Below are 15,462 nucleotides of genomic sequence, written 5' to 3'. Positions count from 1 at the left end.
TGGGCAGAGAGTTATAATGGCAAATACCCATGGAGACTGTGATGGCAGATACAATAGATTTGTTCAAAAAAAAGATGGACATCTTTTTAGATAGGAAAGGTATACAGGTATATTCCAAATAAGTATACATGGGAAAGATGTTGATCCAGGGATTAATCCGATTGCCAATTGGAGTCAGGAAGGAATTTATTTTTCCCCTTATGAGATATCACTGGATGATATGACTCTGGGGTTTTTTTGTTTGTCTTCATCTGGATCAATAAGTAAGTATAGATATAGGATAAAGTATCTGTTGTCTAAATTTAGCATCTTGGACTTGATGGACGTACGTCTTTTTACAACCTCATCTACTATGTAACTATGTAATACATGGTTACATTAAGTGAAAAGGGTTATACAGTACCTTATATACAAACATTGCATGCACAGTTAAAAATAATATAGGTGTATATAACAGTTACAGACCAGATTAAAATGTGAGACAGCTTTAGTTTTGAAAGAAATTAGACTGGTGGCGGCAGTGAGAGTCTCCGATAGACTGTTCCAGTTGTGGGGTGCATGGGAAGAGAAGGAGGTGTGACTGGATACTTTGTTGAACCTTGGGACCGTGATGTTTTTTCGTTGCAGAACAACCGGAGATGTGAATGTCATGATGGTTATGTAGGTAAAGGAATACAGTGTCTAGAAAACGTGGTTCCACCAGTGGACCGATGTCTTCAAGTCAACGGAGACTGCCATCCTGTGGCAGTCTGCATTGATCTTCACTTTCAAGGTCAGTGTGATACATTTGTGTGTATTTTTCAAAATCTTCTACTGTAATTTCGTGCCAAAACACATGCTAAAAAAACTGATTTATCAAGGTAAAATTCCTTGTCTTTGATATATCTGCTGTTTTTTATACCAGGTTTGACCCATTTTTGCAACAAGGACACTTAAATAAATAGACCTCTTAATTTCTTGAGCACACATTGCATTCTACATAAGTCTCTCAGCATCAAAACCAGGACAAGAAATATCACTGTATTTATTAAAGAGAATGCATACCATTGAAAGCAATTGGAGTTCTCTTTTTGCACTGGCCAGTAACAATAGTAAATAAACCTCAGTAAATACAAAGTTGTGCTGTAGTTCATGGTTTGTCTAAAATACATATTTTTAGGATTACTTTAGCCCCTCCCTACAAATATTTCGGCACTGAAATACTGTCTTGTTGCTTTGCTTTCAGTGTTGGCCACAAACATTACACAATTCTATATGTTTATGGAAAAATCTGTGATTCATCTAATTTTTTAACTCATATTTTCAGAGATATCTGGGGGAATTTGTAAGGATTTTTGTGAAACAGATTAGGACATTCTGTTTACATGTTTTGTACACTTGTATATTATTTGGTATTAACATTTTGGTATCATGGAAAAGTGGAGCAAAAGCTAAATTTGATTTATCAAATAAAAAAATAGAATGCATGTAGTTTTTGTTTTTTTGCATTGATAAATGAGGTACTGTTCTTTGCACTGGTTTGGCAGCAGGAAGACTTGGGGAATCATGCAGTAAAGTCAAATAGAAAAAATTGCCAAGGTTTTTAAATTGCCATTTTTGGCAGTGTTGCTATCACGGAATACAGAAAGCCCAGAATACCAGTGATAGCAACATTTCAACAAATGGCGAGTAGCCGGCGCCGAGATGATCTGCCCTCTGAAAAGGTCTCACCTGGCGAGTTTATTCTGCTGCAGAGAGCCGCCTCTCTCTGCGCAAATTCCGTCCGAAATAAAAATATTTAAATTTATTTTTATTACTAGTGTAGATGAGCAGAGGGTTTTCTGAGCAGGTCCGGGGATCCCCTGCTTCCCGAGATACCGTCACCCCATAACTGGCCTGTATCTCCTATGCATTGAAATGTCCCGGTCACGTGACGCGGGACATTTACATGCATAGAAGATACCGGAACCCTATAACGGGGCCTGTATCTCGGGAAGCAGGGGGTCCCCGGACCTGAAATCAATGAGGTTCTGCTCCGGAGACCCCCTGCTCATCTACACTAGTAATAAAATTAAAATGTGTAATAACCACCAATACACAACCCACCCCCTGTGCCCCCTCATAAAGCCATTATTTATTTTTTTACACACAGGACTAATACCACAGGTCGACGGGGATCCCCATGGGAGTCCGTAGGCCCCACAGGGCACCCCGGGGGTTCCCATGGGTGTCTGTGGGCGCTCGGGTTGTCCTCACTAGGCTCCGTGAGCCTCCAAGGGGTCCTCGCAGGTGTCCGTGGGCCCCAACGGGGTCCACTGGTGGTCCCCGCGGGTCCCTGGGGGTCCCTGGGTTGTCCCCACAGGTGTCTGGCGGCCCTCGAGTGGTTCCCATGGGTGTCTGGGGGCCCTCAGGTGGTTCCCACGGGTGTCTGTTGGCCCTCGGGAGGTCCCCGAAGGTGTCCAGGAGTCCTCACGTGGTATCCGTGGGCGTCCGGGGGTCCTCTGGCTGGCCTGCGGTACCATTCCTGTATTTAACAAAAACATGGCCTACATTTCAATAAATACACCTCCCCCCTCACCAAACACATACAGTACAGTAATGTGCAAAATAACTGTTATCCAGATATGGATAATAGATTATTTGCCCATTATTAAACGCAACATTAGCCAGCCAGCATAAATAAAGTAAATAAAAACCGTTCTACTTACCCTTGCCAAAATGAAGTGCATCCTCGTCGGCTTACTGCAGGGCCATGTCCTCCGTTGCCAGCAACAATACATAAAAAAAATACAATCTAATGGCCCCTAAACCCTTAATCACCTTATCAGTTAATAACTGCTATAGTAATTAAGGGGTTAACCCACCCTTCCCCACTACCCACCCGGGAGGCCTAACCACCAATCCTGTAACCCATTAAGTGGCATAGTAGTACATCATATCCATATAATATGGGCATGATAAGCTACTATAGCAGTCAATAGTCACACTAATACAAAAGAACAGTGTCAAATAATAAAAACGGTGGGAGGGGCTTAAAACCGTGGGAGGGGCTTAAAAACGGGTGGAGGGGCTTACAGACGGGTACGGCTTAATAGAAAAGTGGGCGGGGCTTAATTGAAAAGTGGGAGGGGCTTAAAAGTGGGGTTAGGGCTAGGTTTAATGTGAGGGTTGGGTTAGGGTTAGGGTTGAAAGTGGGTGGGGTTTAAAGGGGGAGGGCGCTTAATAGAAAAGTGGGAGGGGATTAAAAGTGGGTGGAGTTAGGGTTAGGGTTAATGTGAGGGTTGGATTAGGGTTAGGGTTAGGGTTGAAAGTGGGTGGGGTTTAAGGGGGGAGGGGCTTAATAGAAAAGTGGGAGGGGCTTAATAGAAAAGTGGGAGGGGCTTAAAATGGTGGGAGGGGCTTAAACCGATGAGAGGGGCTTAAAAACGGGTGTGGCTCATAAGGACATCGGCAGAGAAGATTTACTGGTGTACTGAGATTCAATGGCTAACCAGCAACATTGGGCTGGGTCGGCATTCCAGACCACCACTTGCCGTAATTGGGCCGCCTGGTAGTACTTTGAGACATCTGGGACGCCCATGCCCCCTCTAATTTTTGACGTGAGCATAACTGATCTGGCTATTCTGGGCCGTTTGCCCTGCCAAATATAGTGGAATATTTTATTTTGTAGGTTTTTTAATTCAGATCCAGGTATCTGGGAGGGTCTGGAAGTGATATAATAACCGTGGGAGTATATTCATTTTTACTGATATTATTCTCCCGATCCACGACACCTGGAAACCTTCCACACTTGCTAAATCTTTTTTGATCTTATTGAATAGGGGTGGGTAGTTGCTTTGATATAGAGAATGCTAGTATCTAGTCATATTTACTCCCAAATATTTAATAAGAGAGGAACTCCATCTGTAGTTGAAATTAATTTTTAACAGTTTATTCTCATGGTCTGGGAGATTTAAGTTTAGGGCCCCTGACTTATCATTATTGATTTTATACCCTGAGATTTTCCCAAAATCCGACAAGACACTGGGGGCTCGATAGTGTTAAAATAATATCATCTGCAAATAGAGAAACTTTGTCATTTGTTTTCCAATTACTATACCCCGTATATTTTCATTTGCTCGTATATTTGCGGCTAAGGGTTCAATCGTTAGGGCGAATAGAAGAGGGGACAATGGACACCCCTGTCTTGTGCCATTCTTAATTTTTATTGGGTCCAACCCATTCCCTGGTAGCTTAACAAAGCTGTCGGGTTTGGTATAATGCTCGTATTCCTTCTAGGAACATGTCTTTCAATCCAAATTTCTGCAATGTTTTATCAAAGAATACCCAGTCTATTCTATCGAAAGCCATCTCCGCGTCTAGAAGGATAGTTCTGGTTCCAGTGAGATTGACGTGGTCCACCACATATGAATGAACGGGGCGCATTGGCCGCAGCCGTTAGGACAGATAGGGGACGTGCCCAGACGCACCGGGGTTAGGTACCACCTATTTAAAACTTTATAAGCATTTTCTTTAATCTACGTACAAATAGAGCTTGTGGCCGCTGCTTCAAATATTTCCCCCCATATTTCTGGCTCCAGAGTTTGGCCTAAATCTCTCTCCCACTGTGCTATAAAAGAGAATTCTTTTTCCAGGAAAGGGAGAAAGACTGAGGAATAAATAATCGATGTCGACCCTCTTTGGGTTGGAGCTTTGCGGCACAGTGTCTCGAAAAATGTCAGGGGTGGGGGTAGGCTTCCTCACAGAACAAACCCCTAGATCTGTAGGTACCTGAAGATTTGGCCACTTGGAAGATCGTATTGATCCATGAGGGTGGCGAAGGGAAGGACCCTGGGCTTGTCCGTGTCCATAACATCCACTATCCTATGGATCCCCCTTAATCTCCATACTTCAAAAACTGACCTCGTCATGCCCCGGGAAAACTCTGGGTTAAAAATAGTGGTGTCATTCCCGATCTTTCAAAACTGAGCTTCGAAATCTTTTAAATTTTTTCCCACAAACTCAGATCATGAGCAATTGAAGGAAAACAACCGCTTGCTTTTTTTGGGAAGTCTTAGGGGACCACAGAATTGATCTTAATTCCAGCGGGGCCAACAGTTCCGCCTCCAGTTCCACCCATCTCTTACTTCCTGCCTCTGAGTGCCAGGCTAGTATCTGGCTAAATTGAGCTGCTTTATAATAGGAGAGTAGGCATGGTAAAGCTAGTCCACCTTTCAGTCTGGATTGGCTGAGAATGGTCCTGGCCATTTCAGTGAGAAAACACAAAGAAGTTTGACTTAGGCCTCGTCCAGGCTGAGTGCTTGAGTGCTTAAGCCTCGTCCAGGCTGAGTGCTTGAGTGCTTAAGCCTCATCCAGGCTGAGTGCTTGAGTGCTTAAGCCTCGTCCAGGCTGAGTGCTTGAGTGCTTAGGCCTCGTCCAGGCTGAGTGCTTGAGTGCTTAAGCCTCGTCCAGGCTGAGTGCTTGAGTGCTTAAGCCTCGTCCAGGCTGAGTGCTTGAGTGCTTAAGCCTCGTCCAGGCTGAGCAAGTGTGCAATCACAACAATTAAAGTAAATTGTTGTGTCCAAGCTGCACGTCAGCGAACGGTGCTCAGCTGCTTGGCAAGACAAATCAATTTGATTTGCCGCTCGCTGGCGCGTCACGTGAGCGGTTCGCTCAATGAGGGTGAACCAGCTCCATGACATCATGGCCATGTCCCCCGACACCCCCCAACCCCCACGCGCGCAATTAGGAGGACACAAATCCCTCTGGCAAAATGAGCGCCAGTGTGCTCTCATTCAGCCTGGCCTCAGCCGTAGAATGCTAATGCTCGGCACATCCCCCCCCCCCCTCGGCAAACCCCCTCTGCATGTCTATATTTATACTAACTGTGAATTCCTTGTGAGTGTGTGTGTGTGTGTGTGTGTGTGTGTGTGTGTGTGTGTGTGTGTGTGTGTGTGTGTGTGTGTGTGTGTGTGTGTGTGTGTGTGTGTGTGTGTGTGTGTGTGTGTGTGTGTGACTGTGTGTGACTGTGTGTGACTGTGTGTGACCGTGTGTGACTGTGTGTGTGTGTAACAGTATGTGTCTGTGTGTCTGTGTGTGACAGTGTGTGTTTGTCTGACACTGTTTGTCTGTGTGTGTCTGTGTGACTGTGTGTCTGTGTCTATCTGTGGCTATCAGAGTGTGTGGGACAGTGTGTGTGTATGACAGTGTGTGTGTGACAGTGTGTGTGTGTGACAGTGTGTGTGTGTGTGTATGTGTGTGACTGTGTGTGTCTGTGTGACTGTGCGTAGCATTGGGAGTGGGCCCACCTGTGCAGCATAGAGTTTGGTGTCGGCTAGCCGTAGGAAGGGGTCCAGGTGGCTGAGCATGGAAGTTGTGGCCAAGGTCTGTCATCCTGAGCATGCGCCCGGTGCCCTCCTGCGCACGTGCACGGTGCCGCCTGCACATTCAGGCATGCACGCGGCGCTTAGTCGTCATGCGCACGGCACTGGCCGCGCTGTTAGAGGGCATGCAGAGGAGAAAATGATTATGGGCTTCTGCCCATGCGTGGTGAGGCATACACGGTTTACAACCTCCTCTTCTGCGCATGCGCTGACTACAATCTCTGTGTGGGCTAGAAGGTTGTCATGCACATTCGTGTGCGCGACCAGCAACAGCGTGACGTGACTTCCGTCATGGTTTTTCGAGACTACACAAGATTTTTCCCATCAAAAATCTGCAGGTGCAGCAAAGAAGTTTCACTTCAAAAAGAGTAAGATATTTATTACAGTAAAGGAATCCCCTTTTTTAGCAATAGGATTTTTTCCTTTGATAAATCTGATGCAATAATCTAGCACTAGTCTTGCAGCCAAGAGCCTTTGATACATAACCCTCACAGATTTATGAAGGATAATTTAAATATAATTGGAATTTTTGCTGTGATAAATATGGGGCAGATTGTTCCATTTTTGTCACCAGGAGAAGTTAGAAATACCTGCCTGTTACTTAACCCCCTTAGCATTTTAAGCGAGTGGTAACAGCCAGCAGCTGGATAACCCCATGGTACAGGAAGCGATATCTAAGATGTATTATTTTATAACCTCAGGTTCCTCTGCCTATTTCCAAGTAGGAAACTACATCTCATTCATAATGTACTTTCACTTAATTCGCTCTTAACATTTTTTCCAGAAAAAACTGCAGGTGTTTTCCATTTTCAGTCACCTAAAGGCAAATACCAGCTCACATATCCAGAGGCAGAACATTCCTGTGCATCAGAAGGAGCTTCTGTAGCCACTTTCAGCCAGCTCTCTGCTGCCCAGCAGGTATAAATATATGTATACATTCATACTTGTTAGACATTTGCATCATATTAAGTATTCCTTGTTTCCTAAGTTCTCTTCAGTCTCCATTCTTTGCTAAAGCAAAACGTCTTAACCTATTTACTGGAACTCGAGGTGACAACCAAATAGTTGCATATTTTGGTATTTGATGCCTATATTATGCATATTTTTGCATATATAATTCTTTTTTGAAAATATCTAATTCTGTATTTAATAGGTTACAGTACATAGTTTTCTGAACTTTTATTGAATATAGTGAAAATCCCTTATTTTTATTGCATAATATTGCATTTTGTTTTGTGGCAATTTTGCATGGTAAAATTAATAAATAGAACCCAAAGCCGGCGAAATAATAAAATGTAACTTGGTTTCTAACACATTTTTATTTCCCACACATTAAAACAGATGGGCTTGCACCTATGCTTAGTAGGGTGGCTCTATAACAGAACTGCAGGCTATCCCACAACGTACCCTAATCCAAGCTGCGGTTCCAACCACATTGGGATTGTGGACTACAGACAGCGAACAAACATAAGCGAGAGATGGGATGTATACTGCTTCCGTGTTCAAGGTTAGAAAGGGGCGTACAGAAAGAGGGTTTCTGTTGAGGTCTGGTTGTTTTGCGAATTTACCCCCTTGTGATGGAGGGCAGGGGTGCACAAACTATTTGCGCTGCGCCCCCGTCTGCCTACTCCCCCCGGTGCTCGCACCCCCCTAACTTCCTTTCCGGCATGCGGGGGCCATGTGAAGTCACGCCATGACACCATGTTGCCATGGCGATGCGTCGCCGAAGACCCAGCTGGCAGCAGGTAAGTAAGTTACGGAGGCGTCCCCCGGTATTTAATTTAAATGCTGTGGGGAAGAGTGCTGGGCCTCTGTAACCGCCCATGCCCCCCCCCCCGCAGCAAAATCTCTGGCCCCCCCTGGGGGGTGCGCGCCCTTGTTTGCACACCGCTGATGTAGGGGTCAATGCTGGACAAATACCATCCGGTTTCCTGAGTAAATAAAGTAACAAATTAGTTACGTATAAGGAATACTAAATGTATTATCATCCACATTTGTCAATCAATAAATAATCATTTGTAATAAAAAATGTAAACCTCCCACCGCTTCCTCGGGAGGTTGTGTGTTTAATATCAGCATAGTATTACTTTGTCTGAGGGTGCTGGGCGATGGATAAGATGGGTGCCTGGAGTTTTATTAATACAACTTCAATCTTTATTCATGTTCCCATGCATGTTTACAATAAGATTGACGCGGTTGTACCTTGTTTCATCCAAAGTGACAAACTCTTAATACGGTTCTTCCCTGGGGGACCTTTTCTTAACACTCCTGGGAGGTGCATGCACTTGTTACTGACAGGACTACCTGTATTGGACCAGGCACCCCTTGTTACTGACAGGACTACCTGTATTGGACCAGGCACCCCTTGTTACTGACAGGACTACCTGTATTGGACCAGGCACCCCGTGTTACTGACAGGACTACCTGTATTGGACCAGGCACCCCTTGTTACTGACAGGACTACCTGTATTGGACCAGGCACCCCTTGTTACTGACAGGACTACCTGTATTGGACCAGGCACCCCTTGTTACTGACAGGACTACCTGTATTGGACCAGGCACCCCTTGTTACTGACAGGACTACCTGTATTGGACCAGGCACCCCTTGTTACTGACAGGACTACCTGTATTGGACCAGGCACCCCTTGTTACTGACAGGACTACCTGTATTGGACCAGGCACCCCTTGTTACTGACAGGACTACCTGTATTGGACCAGGCACCCCGTGTTACTGACAGGACTACCTGTATTGGACCAGGCACCCCTTGTTACTGACAGGACTACCTGTATTGGACCAGGCACCCCTTGTTACTGACAGGACTACCTGTATTGGACCAGGCACCCCTTGTTACTGACAGGACTACCTGTATTGGACCAGGCACCCCTTGTTACTGACAGGACTACCTGTATTGGACCAGGCACCCCGTGTTTTGTTGTTTTGCATGCCTACCTATGTCCACGTGATCCTTCTATCTTGGGCCCCTTCTGAGATCCTGTTCTAGGAAGGTTATTACCATCCTAAAGGCAACAGCCACTTTCTCAGGGGGGATAAACTCTGTATATGGAGATCCTCTTGTGGGGCTTATCCCCTGACATTTCAGAACCCTATTTACGCAGCCTTCTGCAACATGTTTGCATTCCCTCTCTGGGACCTGCATATATCTTCTGTCCATGGTGTCGGACCCCTAACTGTTAAGGAATTGTCCCTAACTAAAACACAATAACGTGAAGGCCTTAATCTCTCCTTTACTAGGGTAACATTTCCATTGCCTCTACTCTCTGAGGCTCCTGCTCTCCTCTCCTTCTGGAACCTAACCATCCAGAACAGTTCCCCTCTACTTTATAACTCCTATGTGTCACAACAGGGTAGTGCCTAGTATCTCCCACTCCCTATTAACCCTTGGTGACACACTAGTAACCTCACAGAGGGGGTGGGGTGGGAGGTGTTTCAATAATATAAAAAATAAGGTGGAGTGTATTTGCTAAAGGGTGTTATTTCTACTTACACATGTTGATTTTGTGTGTGCTAATTTAGCACATACTAGCGTTAGATAGCAATTGTCATTTTGAGAATAATCCGGCCATTTTAGTTTGTGGTGCTTGAGCATCAGATGTATAGTCACACCCATCACATGTATAGTCACACCCATCACATGTATAGTCACACCCATCACATGTATAGTCACACCCATCACATGTATAGTCACACCCATCACATGTATAGTCACACCCATCACATGTATAGTCACACCCATCACATGTATAGTCACACCCATCACATGGTGGACACCAGCTCTTTCAAAACACTTTGGAGATTCGCGAATAGGCCCCTATGTATCTCTCTCCCCTCGGATTTAATCTGAGTGTGGCTTTTTAACAATCCGACCGCGGATTTGTAATCCACCATGTGGATTGTCAGTGATAGATTTTATTTTTTGTATTTCAATTTGAGACTGATCTGCAGAAATCCGCGGCTCAATGGAACCGGCCAACCACGCCAGATTCAAATCCGCAATCCTTCCCGCTGCTGGGGATCTCCCCTAAGCCTGAAGCCAGACATACACACCTGATCTCACCCACGCCTCCCTGCCATCTCATCTCACCCACGCCTCCCTGCCATCTCATCTCACCCACGCCTCCCTGCCATCTCTTCTCACCCACGCCTCCCTGCCATCTCATCTCACCCACGCCTCCCTGCCATCTCTTCCCCTTTAAATGGTGTTAACCTTTCCATTTAACACCCATCTACAGCACTTATTCCTTCGCCTGCTGTCTCTGTAAGTTTCCCCTCAAACCTCTTAGATTGTAAGCTCTTCGGGGCAGGGATTTCCTTTCCCATTGTCTGATTTTTGCTGCACTTACTGTATTTTTAAAATTCCCTGTACTGTATTCTTTGTAAAGCGCTGAGTACACTTTTGGTGCTATATGAATAAAGACATACAATACAATACAATACACAACAATGTTTTACCCATCTCTGATCTTCACAATTGTTTGTTAAAGTGTTCCCATGCATTTTGAGCACACTGAAGTGATTTTTCAGCTCTAGTTGAAATTTTCCTGCAGTTATTCTTGAGGTTCTTGATGTTTGTTTTTATCTTCTTTTTAATCAGTTTTCTTCTTTCCATCTTTGGATTCAGATGTAATTTTCAGCAAACAAATTAGTGATCTTGCCGTGTATGTGTATATAGATAGCTTACCCAGATCCATGGATCAAATAACAAGAAAAGAAGCCACACATGGAATGTAAGTGTATGAAGATACGTGCTCTGATCAATGGGTCTGGGTAAGATTCCACTTTATTTCATTCCTATGATGCGTGCACTTGCCAATAAATGCATGTGCCTGCTAAAGGTGTACCCACTATTCAAGTACATAGATATAAGATACATGAGTGGTATAGTGGTAATGTCATTGTCTTTGGAGTGGGAAATCATGGTTCCAGACCAAGCGCCAGAACCCTGTGATGTAATTTTATCTGGTTGTACTTTTTGCACCAAAATTGGATTGTAAGCTCCTTGGGTCAGAGTTTATATGTACTGCATTGTACTTGTATTAAACCTGATTAACTTTGTTTTAAAACATATGGCAAAATGTATTGTAGGTTTTATATTTTATGTAAGACCACATATGAAATTCCACTTCTCAGTAATAGAAAATATTAAAATCTTTACTTGATAGAATAAACAAAGAACCCCGAGACATTGGTCTATGTTTACCAAGCTGTGTTACTCCCCATTTTGGCACTGAAAGATACCATACAGCCCATTGAAGTTAATTCTTTTATTTATTAATTATGTCATGACAAATGAATTTTTGTTTCCGTTCTAGATGTTCAGTGTGTTTGTCCTTATGGATACGTGGGGGATGGCAGTTTCTGTAATGGTAACCTGCTGGAAGTGTTGGAGGAGAGTTCCCATTTCTCAATATTTTACTCTGTAAGTTTATATTTTTTCAATCAGAAACTGCACAAACAACTAACATCTATCACTCAGTTTTGGCTTCTCTGTTAACACTTTCTCGGCCTAAAGACAGATGGCATCCCATGTAACCCTAACTCACAACGAACTCCCAGTGACACAAACTAACATTTTAATCAGAGCAATAAACGCGATGTCCCTTTAGAAAATTAGCAATAATTACATGACAATCACTGAACGTCATAAAGGTACCTAGAGTGCCGACCCTTATGAAGAACAACATTAGGGCAGACTAAGGCTGCGTCCATGGTTATCCACTCGCGGCGCGATCAAAATGATGCATCTCTATAAGGCTGTCCTTAGAGTGCGCGGCTGCATACGCAGCCAGGTCATGTGAGGGCTTTACCCAATGAGGGTGAACCAGCTCCGTGATGTCACGGACACGCCCCCGAAACGCCTCCTCATTGCATCTACCCAGGCCACATATAGCTGCAGGTAAAAGCGAGCGTTACATCACACGCACAGTAGCGAGCGCACACACGATGGACACGTCCCAAGAGTTCATTTTTATTTTATAATTCTAAGTGGTCTATGTATCAAAAAAGTGGCCTGCACTGACTCATTTGGGTAAAAAAATGGCAGAAAACCTTCAAGGAAAGTAATGCTAGCCCCATATTTCTTAAGACTTGTGCCAATATTTATTTATAAAAAGTTTTACCAGGAAGTAATACACTGAGAGTTACCTCTCGTTTTCAAGTACAGGCAGTCCTTGTTTTACAACGCTTCGCTTTACAACGAATGGCTTATCCAACGCTGTGCAATGCATACCTATGTTCATTTTTACAACGCCAAAACGGCTTATCCAACACTCTTACGACGCTTTGCAAAGTTGTTTATGTGTATATATATATATATCATATAATATAATATTATACTATATAATATATTATATTATTAAATTACATGATATATTATGTTATATTATATATATAATACAGTATATACACTATATAATGTATGTGTGTGCTGCATATCTTATTGCCTGAGTAAAATATTTTGTGTATTTTAGCATTAAAAATGCCTTCAGGACCGGAACTTTTCATTTAAACAGCGTTCCTATGGGAAAACGTGTTTCGCTTTAAGACGTTTCGCTATCCAACGCCATTTTGAGTAACGCATTGTGTTGGATAACCGAGGACTGCCTGTATGTCCTGGGAACAGAGTTATGATAACAATACATGGTTACATTAAATGAACAGAGGTTATACGGTCAATTCACAGACGTTTCATGGACATTCAGAGTTGGAAAATTGGGTGCAGAGGATAAAAGGGCTGGTGAGTTTTAGATTGAAATAGTGTAACGCTTGCGCTGCCCACGAGCAAGACAAGACCCCGGTACTGAGGTGGGGAAGTAGTTAACCACGCACCCACAGCAGCGGAAGCGTGCCTGGCAGGCGGATTGTCAAACGTAGCCGGGTCTGGGCTGGAGAGAGTGGGTTAGTAGATACTTGCCGAGGTCTTGGATTGGAGAGGTCAGAATAGTTAAGTCCGTATAGCCGCGGTCTGGGGTTGGAGAGGTTAGAATTCTGGAGGTCCGTATAGCCGTGGTCTGGGTTGGAGAGGTTAGAATCGTGGAGGTCCGTATAGCCGTGGTTTGGGTTGGAGAGGTTAGAATCGTGGAGGTCCGTATAGCCGTGGTTTGGGTTGGAGAGGTTAGAATCGTGGAGGTCCGTATAGCCGTGGTTTGGGTTGGAGAGGTTAGAATCGTGGAGGTCCGTATAGCCGTGGTCTGGGTTGGAGAGGTCCGCAGTCGAGGGTAAGCCAAGGTCAGTATCCAGAGGAGTTCCAAGGTCAAGCTGGGTCAGTACACGGAGAATCAAACTGCAGGGTAAACACAAACAAGGGAGCAAGGCACAACAAATGCAGGCGCTCAAGGCTACAACCAGTTATGCTCAGCAAAGCAGGAGTGAATGAGCAAGGAATATAAAGCATACAGGATCCAATGAGACGGGGGCGGAACGGAGGCGCAGCCTCCGCGGAGGCACGGATTGGCTACAGGAGACAAGTGGGCTTGAAGAATACTTGCCACGCAGCTGGGGAGCGGTGCACGTCATCACTGAGGGGGTGGAGCTAAGCTCCGTGGCACTCTAGAAGAGCTGTGCGTCCGCACGTGCTCTGTAAACAGAGCAGGGGTGCGCGCACGCACTAGTACCAGAGCAGAGGTCTGACGCAATGCAGGTAAGGAGGGAACACGTCGCAAAGAATGTGTTCCCCAATTCCTTACAAATACATCAATTTTAACACCAACAAACATCAGCGAACGGCAGCAAACGTCTCACACCCTTTGGCGGTGATGCAGATGTAAATTGAAGGGGTTCAGAGCAGTGGCGTAGCTAGACATATGCAGCCCCCAAAAAAAATTCAGGGCCTTTTTTATAGTCATATGGACTGTAATGTTTTTCTCCCTCCCCATCCCCTCCCTGATCTCTCTCATCATCCCTCCTCATAATCATATCTACTCCTCCTCCTCATCAGCAGCTCTCCCCAGAACTCCCTCCCCCTCAGCTCTCCCTCCCCCTCAGCTCTCTCTCCCCCAGCTCTCTCTCCCCCAGCTCTCTCTCTCCCCCAGCCCTCTCTCCCCCTCTCTCTGCCCCTCTCTCTTCCCCTCTCTCTCACTCCCTCACTCCCTCTCACTCCCTCTCTCACTCCGTCTCTCCCCCTCTCTCCCCCTAATTCCCTCTCCCTCCCCCAGCACTTCCTCTCTTCCTCTCTCTCCCCAAACTCTCTCTCCCCAGCTCTCTCTCCCCCAGCTCTCCCTCTCTCCCCCAACCCTCCCTCTCTCCCCCCCAGCCCTCTGTCTCTCTCCCAGACTTCTCTCTCTCCCCTGCCCTCTGTCTCTCCCCATGCCCTCTCTCTCTCTCTCCCAGCCCTCTCTCCTAGCCCTCTTTCCCTCCCAGTCCTCTCTCTCTCCCAGCCCTCTCTCCTAGCCCTCTTTCCCTCCCAGTCCTCTTTCTCTCTCTCTCTCTCTCTCTCTCTCTCTCCTCCAGCCCTCTCTCTCTCCCCCCAAGCCCTCTCTCTCTCCCCTGCAGCCCTCTCTCTCTCCCCTGCAGCCCTCTCTCTCTCCCCTGCAGCCCTCCGGAAGTAAATATCCGGGTCAGACTGCTAGAGAGCACTCCTCCCCTGCCTTGCTGATTCCTCTACTTGCTTTTCCTGTAACACGGGGGGCCCGCCGCCACATACCATCTCCCTCCGCTTGTCTCTACAGGGGGGAGAGAGTGAGCCACCCAAGGGATTGTGCTCTGTAATTACAGTCAATGGTCTGCCATAAAGATAGGGCTGTAATTTCTTCAGAGCCCATACTATGGCCAGACACTCTTTCTCAATGGTGGCATATACCACCTCCCTGGGCAGCAGCTTGCGGCTCAGATACACCAGTGCCATGCGTTACCCCAGGGAGATGGTCGGAGATTAGGGAGGTTAATGCATGGCTAAGAAAGTGGTGCAGGAAGGAGGGTTTGGGTTTTTAGAGCACTGTGACTCCTTTTCTGAGAGGTGCAATCTTTATGGTAGGGACGGGTTGCACCTCTGTGAAGAGGGATCTTCTGTGCTAGGGGGGAGAATGTTAAAAAGGTTGGAGGAGATTGTAAATTAGGATGGAGGGGGGAGGGACAAGAAATAGTAAACAAACTAAATAGAATAGA

The 15,462-nt window shown here is 45.5% G+C and overlaps 1 protein-coding gene across 3 annotated transcripts in view; it reads left to right on the top strand.

The window, feature by feature from the left end:
- Positions 1-15,462, top strand: part of STAB1 (stabilin 1) — a 474,288-nt gene that overhangs the window by 433,139 nt on the left and 25,687 nt on the right. For all 3 annotated transcript variants that reach the window (XR_012788655.1, XM_075575004.1, XM_075575003.1), the window contains 4 exons: positions 628-772; positions 7,126-7,259; positions 7,683-7,848; positions 11,673-11,779. Coding sequence is in view for 2 of the 3 variants with exons in the window: in XM_075575004.1 (XP_075431119.1) it covers positions 628-772; positions 7,126-7,259; positions 7,683-7,848; positions 11,673-11,779 (552 nt within the window). In the remaining variant the exon portion in view is untranslated. The remainder of the gene's footprint in view (positions 1-627; positions 773-7,125; positions 7,260-7,682; positions 7,849-11,672; positions 11,780-15,462) is intronic.

This window comes from Ascaphus truei, chromosome 17, assembly GCF_040206685.1.
Source record: "Ascaphus truei isolate aAscTru1 chromosome 17, aAscTru1.hap1, whole genome shotgun sequence".
NCBI classification, from domain to species: domain Eukaryota; kingdom Metazoa; phylum Chordata; class Amphibia; order Anura; family Ascaphidae; genus Ascaphus; species Ascaphus truei.
Note: the sequence above shows the minus strand (reverse complement) of the source record. Positions and strands in the feature narration are given on the sequence as shown.